The 11,391-nt window shown below is 40.2% G+C and overlaps 1 protein-coding gene across 1 annotated transcript; it reads right to left on the bottom strand.

Moving 5' to 3' along the window:
- Positions 1 to 479: 479 nt before the first annotated feature.
- On the bottom strand, positions 480 to 8,013 carry LOC104167973 (zinc finger protein GLIS3-like; the record flags this gene model as incomplete). The annotated part of the gene is made up of 2 exons (XM_009708400.1): positions 7,862 to 8,013; positions 480 to 1,581 (listed from the first exon to the last, which is right to left on the bottom strand). Coding segments are annotated over exons 1-2 (1,254 nt in total), but the record flags the coding sequence as incomplete, so codon positions are not given.
- Positions 8,014 to 11,391: the final 3,378 nt, after the last annotated feature.

Genomic DNA, 11,391 nt, shown 5'->3' with positions numbered 1-11,391 from the left:
ATTGTTTAAAATCCTTTAACAAGTTTCTTTTTCTTTTCTAAACTACCATTTGAAACTTTTGCACTCACAACTCTATGGGTTATTGTTCAGTTGAAGGAATGAAAAGAATTTCATTAGATGTATTTTATGTTTCTTGATTAAAAATGTCACCCGAGGCTCAGTGACTGTTTTATGTTAAATAACTGCTGCGTGCTTTGATCATCACTTTATTAATGCTTTAATGAATATTAAAAAAAAATAAAGCACTGTATTAAAAGTTAAGCTGTCATATAAGGAAACCGAATCCCTTTTCCAAGAACTACAGTATTTCTTACTCAAACATTTCCTTCTAGATTAAGGTTTTCTCCAACTCCCCTTTAGCCTGCTGCAGACTAAGTTACAGGAAAGCACAACAATTATATTGGAATAAGATTGAAGAGAGAGCGAGAAAAAGAGCAGAGCAGCATGTTTCTATTCAAACAAATATATTCCAGACTTACCATGCACTTGTTTGGTTTTTCTCCAGAATGAACCCTCATATGAATCAGCAGTTTGTAACGAGCATTGAAGGGTTTATATCGGCGGACACAGCCTGCCCAAAAGCAAGTGAAGTCCTCTCCTTTCCGCTGGTCAATGTGAGTCTTTTCTATGTGTCTGACCAGTTCATCTTGTTGGTCGTAAGTGGCACTGCAGTCAATCCACTGACAGACCTGTTTGCCATTGCTGAGGTCCTGTTCATCCCCGTCGCTGGGCTGAAGGGACTTGGGAGACATAGAGGTGTGTAAGTGAGGCAGTGTCCCTTGAGTCTGGCTTAGTTGCTGGTGTAGATGGTAAGGGGGAGGCAGCCCCTGATGATGTCGAAAAAGATCAGCAGTGGAAGAATAATCGTCAGATGGTTCTTGTTTTAAGAAACTCACCTTCTGGGTGCTGTGTGAGGTGTTTTGATGAGGAATGCTAGTACCATTCATCATGAGGCTAAGGCTTCCATTCTCCTCGACTTGCTGCATTTGTATCTGCTCACAGTCACCTCTGTCACATTCAGTGGAAAGAGGTACAAGACATGCTGGAGGGGAGGGAATACTGCAAGGGTTCCCAGGCTGAGAGCAAGACTGGGGACGAGAGGATTTTTGAGCACTGTGATGACTGATCTCCACAGGATGAGAGGAAATGCCAGCTGAATTAGTTCGCAGTCCATTCACACAGGTGACCAGTGACGTCTGTGATGTGCGGATGATAGCTGTAATATCAATTCCTTCAGCTGAAGACGGCACAACAGAGATGCATCTCTTCTTCAGGTTGCTTGTTTGTAGCCTGGCCGAGTGCTGAGGGGTGCCAAGTGACAAAGAACCCAGGGAGGAGCTATGTTCATTATTAAACAAGTAGGATGAAAGTGAATTTGTGAAGCTATTATTCATTAGGTCTATTTCAGGATGCAGACTACCGGAGGCTCTCAGCTCCATCCCCTCTGTAATCCTCCTATGTGTGGAAGCCTCAGACAGAACCTTGTAATCACTCGGGCATTCTTGTTTAATGTGCTGAGCCGGGTGACTTCCATTCAGGCATGGAGCAGCAGAATCTACTGAATCTTGAAACCTGGGTGACCTGCAAGATAGTTTTCATTAAGCATCACTAACTACCACAGGATTTATGATTTTTGTACAAGACACAACACCTGTTAAGCCCTGGAGAATGGAAGCACTTGCTTTCTGCTGAATGTTGCCTGTCTAATGCAGCAATTACACCAAAAAAATCTGCAACGCTTCCTCTATAACCCTTGTAAAGGCAGCATCGTTTTACACAGGATTAATTTTACACACTGGGTTACAGACAGAACAGACAATCTCACCTCCACTGCTATGAGCAGTTCATCAATCACAATCTAGGTTTTCAATGCATAATAGATCAGGCAAAACAATAGCTGAGAATGAAGTTCAAGAGCTTTGGACATTTTTGAATTATTCAAATATCGGTGTTTTCCTCAGTGCACAAGAATCAAAAAAGGCTAGCTGAGCTTTGCTTACATGTCAGAGAGATGCTTTCCCTTGCTAAATTAAAAAAGGAGCAAGAACAGTGGGGAAAAAGGAACACAAAGAAAGGACGGCTCACTTGCAACCAGTGGTCCCGAGTCAATGACAGATCAGCTGAGTATTTACTTCTGAGAGGTCTACAAAAGATAACTAAGAAAAGTTCACAACCGGTAGATTTAAACTGGCAGTCTATGTAGTCCGATTTCCATTTTTCACATTAAATTCTACATGGGTCTGCAAATCAAAAGAAGATTGTTCTGCAGAAGTGATTTTTAATCTTTTTTGATGTGTGCTGAATCCAATCACTCAGGAAGCAGAACACTGAGGAACGCCACATAGACATTTCAGAAAAACACTGCATTTAGGAAATATTTGCTCCTAGCGTTTTCTTCCAACCAGTTAGCAATTGGTTTATGCCTTAAAATAAAACATTTTATCTCAGCTATAAACGTTTACTGTGGATGACCCAACTGTGTGTTTTTTCTTAGGACCAGAGGGTGTTCCTTACATATCCCTAAAGCATGGGAGGGTTTAACCTACGGCTTCATCATGCAGTGATGTGCCAGACCAAGAAGAGGAATCTGTGTGCAGGAAAGCTATACCTGAAGTAATAAACCCTCCAGAGAGGTGCTCCATGGCTCTTACACTGACGAGTTCCACTTAAATGAATTTTATGCTTTTCTGATGCTAGCACCTCAAAAGCTGAAGAAAACCTGGCCATTTGGCAACTTGTGTGTGACATCGGAGCTAAGACAAATCTGACACATTTTAAAGCATGAAACATATATGCATAAGGTATTTTGGACACATACATGCATTACACTGCTGAATAACCTGCATTTATTTTACAACTTAGATGATTTTATGACTATTATTTCCATTAATCCACCACTAACATTAAGATGGGAAGCTGGGACAACTTCTAATACTTCCTCAGTAACAACTCTCAAAGAACTACCAATCAGAAAAAAAAACAAAACAACAACAAAAAGCTTCAAAAATACTTCCTTCCATGAAATTAAGGTTGTCAAAAAATGACACCTGTCTGAGGCACACAACTGGCAACACTGCATTCACTAGTGACAGGTTTCTAAGCTCCAACAGTTTGCAGCTAGTAGGGCTTGATATAAAAAAACCCTTTAGGTCATGAGAAACGTTAAATTCCCCACCATTCATTGCTACAGAACAATCAGATCTTGCATTTGCCACCAGAAATGTAAAAAGAGTACATTTTAAAGTTTTAGAGGTTTCCATAAACCATTAGTTATAATTTCTCCCTTCAGGTTTGCACAGTTGGTCTCAGGGTAAACTTAAAGCACCTGGTTTTGCAGATGGCAAATTAAAAAAAAAAAAAGCCAACAGTATTCATACATTATTTTTTAACATTTACAGAACCATATGTCTGTAAAATATGTGGCATAAGCATACGTAAAAACCTTTCATCGCACATGTTTGGGAAACTCTACCCTACTTGTTTGTAGCTTCATTGCTCAGTAGAAAGTGTTCTGTTTTAAACTCATTCTGAGAAAGGTTTTACAGCATACCATGCCAGGCACAATATTTCCTAATATTTCCTATTATTTAGTTTCTTCTGTACAAGGACTCTTCTAAATAATACAGTTTGTATCATAGTTTAGTGGTCCCAAAGCCTTAGGCTAAAGTAAACATAACACATTTCTTACATCATATAAAGCTAACCCAAGCCTTACATTTCAGCCTGTGATAATTGATATATTATTAAGTTTTACGTAAAGCTCTCATCTTGCCAGAAATTTGTGTGAGGAGTTCAAGCTGTAGTCAGTCCAGAGTACCTGCAGGATAGATACAAACATACATGTCCCGAGAAATGCTAAGTTCCCAAAACCCCCAGGAACATCGATCTGCATTTCTAGCACAAGATCTTACTCGGAGTCAGGACTGTATTGCTGTGATGCTGCAGTGCAGAATATGAGAAACACAGAAGAGGGGAGTTTTGAATCAAAAGGCAAGCTGGAACACCTTATTTCAAAAGCAAACGAGATGAAGACACTGAATTCATGCTTCCCATTGCCACAGACGTGGTCTTATCTATGCTCTGTCTACATGATAATAACAATAATAATGGGCTGCTTGTGCAGATCAGAAACAACTCCTTTCTGGGAGTTGCAGTTTTCTCTGTAGCACTGCATATTTAAATATATTATATACTCTCTGTTAGTTAACTCTGCTGGGAGAATCTGGCATTCTTTCAATTTCCCAATGTTTGAGTGTTGGGGTACTTAATGTCAAGGTTGCATTAACGCAAACTTTCTGTATTCCTGGCAGAATTTTGTTCCAGCGAAAGCCCTGCTCATTCCTCCCAGTCCTGGGTGGGCATGGAGGGAGAAGGAGCGCAGAAACAAAACTAATGCGAGAGAGAAACAAGGTGTCTGGCATCCAGCTGGCTGGGTGGCTCCTCTTATACCCATTGATTATTTGCTCCTGTAATGGCATCTTGCTGTTACAGTCAGGGATCAGATTCCAGGCCTGGTACACACAGGCAGTGCTGGCCGTAAGGATTTCACAATCTCTGGACAGTAGCCAAATATTAATGCAAAAGAAGCAAACAGCCAAGCGAAGAGAGAGAGACACAAAGGATAACAGGACAGTGTAAAGAGCACTGTGTGGACATGTGGATCAGCACGAGCAGCTCTGGGGGGCTTCCAGATGAGCAACCCTGGAAGGGAGTGGGGTCAGCAGGAGAATATACCCCACAAACCTCTCTTCACAGGGAGCGTCCGTGTACCAGGGATGGACAGTCTGAGGGAACAGAATTGCTGCTTAAGCACATGAAAGCTGAGTGTAAGGCATTTGAAGAGTAACAGCAGCCTCTCAGAGGATACTAAGGCAGCGTTTCCAAAGAGACTCCCTTACGTGGTAATTGGAGCCAGAGCACGAGGCCAGTAGCACCATGCCAGAAGTACTACAGTTCCCAGCTGCCCTCAGAGGAAAAGATGACTGTATCTGAAATCTCCAGATTATTTACAAAACATACATGCCTTCAATTGCCACTGTAAATGTGCAATCAGTGATAACTGACAGCTTTAAGAAGCTAGAGGGGATTGTTCTGCTGCACATCCAGGGACCCTTTGCAACACTATCTAACTGCTCTGATGTCTTCCCTGGGTTTTATATGCCGAGCACTGAGCACAGCGTGGGCGGGTTTACTGTGTCTGATAATGGATTATTTGACAAAAGGCCAACATTAGCTGTGTGCTGACTCCAGTTGTGGTAAGGAAGGTACTAGGACTTTTCCAGTCCCACACACATTGCATTCACGGATAGCATGTAGCAGCAATTACGTTACACAACTTAAAAGCTATTAACTGAGTGGGGAAAGGGGGCCAGGAAGAAGAGGCACCGTGATTCTTGGATTAAGGCAGTCATCCCTAGAATACAGTTTCCAAGAGAAAGTTATTCAGGGAGAAGCTGAAGGGGATAACAAGTTTCAGTGCACTGAGGGAAAAAAGGACAAAGCCAATCATAACCCCAAATCCTGAGGGAGATTTTGGATTGCTAGGGGAGGTGTTCTCTGGTTTCTTTGGGTTTTCCTTGGACATTCCATATCCTAGAAATGCAGAGTGGTTCAAAGCTCAACCCAGAGAGACTGTTTGAATTTGTATCTTCCTTTAATTCTGTGCTGATCACTACAGCTGGACAGAACAACCAAACAGAGCTTGCCCTGACTTCTTTGTGCTCCAGTATCTGTGCATTCCAGCCCTATTTCTCTCACCTATTTTGTAATGAAGGCTGAAATCTGGGAAGGCACAGAGCACCCTTGGCTCCTATTGACTTCAGTGGAACCTGGTGGGCATTCACACCCACCTCATTTGTGTTCTGTTTTCAGATCTTCAGGGAAAGGCCATGTTTTCTGCTACTTGCTTGTCAAGAACCTTTAGCATCACAAATACCATGAACGGAAATTGTCCTAACTGCTGTCCACCTTCTCTCACATGCCAAGGTTTTGGCTCTGTACCACCATATGTCTCATGAGTAGCACAGTCATAAAATTAGACATTGTGTCTATGAGGTTCATAGAGCAGAGCTGGGCATTGGCTTTACCTCGCAAATCCCATGCAGACAAAAGTAGTATTAGCCAGGTGGACATACAAGCAGAATATGACCAGTGGGACACACAATCAAGCCGTAAAGGAATGGAAGGGTCCTTCAAGATACTCTCCAAACATTTCCAAACTGTTGCTTAGAAGCAGCAGAGCCTCAAGGCTTTAGACCATGCTACAAAGCAAAGGGGAGGGAATCAGGCGTATCACCTGCTACTTTCTCATGTTATGCAGCAGACAATCCTTTATGTTGTTCTGGGAATCCTCTTCCAAATGGGGGCTGGAAGGGGTTCGTATTTCTGAGGGTGCGTACTGTGATGCCCTGTATGCAGGTATCTGTCATTTCCTCATTACAGATTTTACACAAAGGTTCAAAAAGATCTAAGCGGACTACTCTCTTCCCCTTTTTGTTTGCTCCTACTCTAATTATCTTTGTTTCATAATTGTCCTCACTGACAGAATAAAAAAAGGTTGATAACTGCCAGTCCCACATTAAGCCATAAAAAAGCCAGGAGGAAGCAGAATTCCATCCAGTTGCAACAGCATCTACAAATCTTTGTAGCAATAGCAGAATATTTTGTTATGTAGCACGGATATTATTTGTCCTTTTCAAACAAAAAACCAAAAAGCTCTTTCCACTTGCTTGCCATATTGCTGTGCCTCTTCCTCCTGAAAACACAGATGTTCTTACCCCACCAGTAAATGGAAAAGGGGAAGCAAGACATAAATATGTATAATAAAATCAGAAACAGTCAGATTTCCAAGACTAAGCTATAGGCCATATTTCCTCTTGCTGTGACTAAGGAAACTTCGGCTTGATAGTCCCATGCACAGAGTGCCAATTATTCCAAGTATCTAAGATAAAGGCTGCAACTTTATTGAGGTTTTTCTTTTCTACAGCTCTTCAAAAGGTCAAGATTATTCTGTATTATATCCCCTGCCAAAAAGCAGTGTAATTAAAATAGATGGACAGATTTTAATTTGTAGCAGGCTTCTATTCACAATGGATGTCTGTTTAGGGTACTTGTTTAAAATCTGGTAATGTTAAATTTGTAACAACAACAAAAAAATAATAGAGTTCTGTGTTTTCATATAATTAATTTATAGCAAATGTTTAAACAGAGATTCTGTTCATAGCATATCCAACTACAGTGTATATATCAAAACCAGAGACCAAATTTTCACATTACGGCCTTAAAAGCAAATACCAAGGATGTGGCTGTATGGGAACATTGAATATACTTCATTAAAGGAAATGCTGTAGAAATAAAAGTGGCATTGGCTTCCTGTAGGTTTGATGGTAGCATGCCAAATTGCCATATGGGAGACATTGGTTTGGGAGTAAGTATCATCCCTGCCTTCCAGGCTGCAATTTGGAAACAACATGGCATTGGGGTGAAGGGTGGAGGTACAGAGGAGGCAAGTCTGACCCTACTTAAGCCCCCAGCAAAACTGTCATTGACTTTTGAGCATCCTGGAAGAGCCCCCACAGAGAAGCTGTATTTAAACTTCAATTCAAGGGGCTGTGGCTGCATACACAGTGACTCCTCCTGGCACTGCCTGGGACAATTGTCTGTGCAGACCTGCATGTTCCTGCAGTACGAACCTGCAAATGAGCAGTGCGGTTAAATCAGCATCCAAAGTCTTCCAAAATTAAGTAAAAGCCAAAAGTACTCTTTCAAATATAGCACCCATGGATGCTACTGGGAAATAGTTCCAACAAAGCAGCACTCCAGAAAAGCAAAGCATATCAACTGATAAAACTTGCAGCGATACCTTATATCCGAGTGTGTCAAGTTCAGCTGACCAACATGAAGCAGTCTCTCACAGGACAGTGGGTGGTCTCGCATAAGTGAGTTTCCTGTGTGGATGAACAGACCTTGTCTGCAGACAGGTACTGAGCTACTTGTTGTCTCCATGTCCATCATGTTCTTCTTCTCAGAGATCAAGTTACAATGATTGTAGCCACCGTTCACTGTCAAAAAAAAAAAAAAAAAAAATTGTAAGCCTTTGACTAAGAACCCTCTACGCTGACTACTATTTTGCATACTTGTTTAGGATCTCCTTGCAAAAATTCTTGTAAATGACATGACAGTGGAAATGAAAGGTTTCACAAGGAAGCAAAAATTAATTGCAAAGGAGTTTGGATCTGTGAACTACAGTCAGTTTGTTCCCCATTTTAAGTTTTGTGGCTATTTTACACTTCATAATCTAACTGAAAAAAACTTAGTCTGACAGCTTCCTTTCCTTCTGTGTATTTTTACAGTAGAGTCTTGCCTGTGTTAGATTTCGGAGTGGGATGTTTCAGATCCTTTTATTTTCGTGGAGAGGAGCTCTCTGAAAACAGTGATGTTAAGTCAAGTTTTTCTTTGCAGGCAATTATCTCTGTCATTATAACTTTAGATGGGCATTTTTCTACTTTACTGTCAGGTCAATAGTGTGAAAAAATGTAACTAATTTTGTTTCAATGTATACATTTAACTGTATTTTCCAAGTACACTATTATTATAAATGCTAATAATAATACATTCTGCTCTGGTGAATATTACATTTTACCAGACATGAAAAAACAGACTAGAGCTATAGCAATATTCTTCAGAAATATATATGTAACCACAAATTATAATCTAGCTAAAAAGAGAGGACAAAGGGGGAACTGAGAATTTAGATTGCATTGGTCAAACACTAGGAATTCCATTTAATTTAAAGGATATTAATTGGGTTCTTTATCTCTAATGAACTAGACAAATGCTCATAGATAAGCCTGTGTAAAAGTATTTGTAAGAAATCCAACCTTCAGAGGATAGCTAAAAAAGTCACAATAGCCATTTACCATCATTTTCACTATTGTATGTGAATCATGCTTTAAAATACTAGTGGAAGGTGTCCCTGCCCATGGCAGGGAGATTGGAACTAGGTCTTTAAGGTCCCTTCCAACCAAACCATTCTATGATTCTATGGTCTCCTTCTAATCTGTTTTTTTCATGGAGACAAAATGTAATGGTGTCAGATACTAATGGCAAGCATATTTCTGTAGTTTTCATACACAGTCTAGAAAGTAACTCCTTCACCCTTGGACCCAGTGCTCATGGTGATGGGTACTACAGAGCTAGACTGCACTGTAGTTAGTCCCTTCCCTATGGAGGCACTGAGTGTTGCACATTGAGGCAGAAAACAAATTCTGCAGTCAAAGTGACAGAAAAGATAAAGCCTCTGCTCAGTTTCATGCAAATCACTGATTCTCGTAAGCATCAAGGTTTGTTCTTTACTAAGGTGTTACAAGGCATGATTCATCTCACCGTAGTTTTGCTGTCTCTGAGTTTTACCCAGACAACGCCTATGTCATTCAGCCATCCCAAAATTGGTGTCTAAGATGCGCTCATGCAACTTCAGGATATGCTTTCCTCTTCCCCTTGACTACAGAAGGGGCCTAAACAAGTAACTTAAACTGAGTATCTGACTTTTAGACATCTGCACTTGCTCTCAATCAATTAATCACCCAGTCTGTACTGAGCTTTACACCTATATAATAAAGGTATTAGGTATTTCACAGGTATAATATTACATAATTAAACACATATCACGGTATCTAGTTAATTATATTTTCATTATATCAGGGTAAGTAAAACTGTACTCATGAAGTTTTGCAATCATCACTGCAGTTTTGTTACATCCTTTATGAAGTTCCAATCAGAGATTGCGCTCATTTTAGTCAGTTACTGCTTCAGCACAGCTCCTCAGAGCAAAGGTACCCCTAACATACATGAACCCCCATTTCCTCTCATGGACAGCTGCTAATGCTTGTGGACTTGACAGTGTTAGGTTTACATTTGGACTCGATGATCTTAAGGTCTTTTCCAACCTACAGGATTCTACAATTCTAATCCTACAGCAAATGAAAGGCAAGTGGGAGAGTCTAAGCTGCTGTGGTCCTCTAATTACAGTCAATGAATGTTTTGAAAGCAATGAGAATCACGTTCAGGGTTTTGGTGAGTATAAATGAGAAGAAACAGGTGACTGGGGAAGGCAAAAAAACCCCTCTGGTAACTGGAGAATTTGTGAAAGGGATCACAACACAAAAGTCCATTCTCCTCCACTGGCTGGGCTCCATGGCACCATTGTAATAGGGCAGACCATGGCAGATGAAGACATGGTCCAGGCAAGCATCCAGACCCAGAGACAAGAGTGGGTACATGTGACACCCAAATTACAAGTTTCACGAGGCATTACTGTGACATTTCCAGAATAGAATTCCCTGTTTCCAGTGAAAAGTTTTCAGTGCTTACTGATACATTACATTTCTTGACCATTTATTTATTTCATTTTTATTTTTTTAAGAAGCCAGAATCTTTAAAATTGGAAAAACAATACCGGGTTTTTCCTACTCAGCTCCACCACAATACCAAGGCACGTGATAAGTCTTAGGAAGTGTAGGCCAGTATTATTTTATACAAACAAAAAGTCCACGTAAGATTTTTAGGAATGATACATGAGATTTTAAAGAGAAACCAATTTGTATTTAAACTATACAAAATGGGCTGTTAGCCTTCTTCATGGTAATTAATACATATGTTCCAGTTATTTCGGATTTATATTCAGAGACCTGAATTCACCAACACAATGTGATTGTTCTGAATGACTCTGAAGAGACTAAGAAGCTGTACAGAAATGTAGCATCTTTTGGCCTGCGCAGGGCAGTCAGTTGTATTTGGTGGTTTTGGACTGAGGCATTTAAGAAGATCACTTTGGATGCCTTTCAGCTTATAGTGGGTGTTTGTGACGAGTAGCTCTGCCCTGCTTGTAATCATGACATAAATTATCATTATGTCCTTTGGAGTCCACAGCTCCACCAGGCTTTATTCCATTCCTATTCTGGCTTCATTGCATCATAATTTAACTCACTTCAGGGGTAACATCTACCTTAGCAAGACTGTATAATCAGACTTGTGGTTGTTAATTTGGATAGATGAATCACATTTTAAGGGTATCTAAATACACTGTTGAACACTGGTGAAATAAGTTCTATACACTTTTAAAGGCCACATGACCAAGAGAAGTTGGTAAATTGGTCATACTTACAATACCCAATTCACAGTTCCTCACTTTTTCCATCAGCAATGTTACCTGGAATATATTCAAGATGTATCTTCCCTCCAAAATACTGTGGATTCTTTAAAAATGTTAAAGATTTATACTGGACTTATAATAAAACCACTTTCTTTCATTCCTCAAATGATACAAGTCTGAAATTCATTAGGGCTTTCTAAATACACATTTTATCCATTTTATCATATTATCAAAACATA

Source organism: Cariama cristata, unplaced genomic scaffold (genome assembly GCF_000690535.1).
Source record: "Cariama cristata isolate BGI_N322 unplaced genomic scaffold, ASM69053v1 scaffold15429, whole genome shotgun sequence".
In the NCBI taxonomy this organism is placed as follows: Eukaryota; Metazoa; Chordata; class Aves; order Cariamiformes; family Cariamidae; genus Cariama; species Cariama cristata.
Note: the sequence above shows the minus strand (reverse complement) of the source record. Positions and strands in the feature narration are given on the sequence as shown.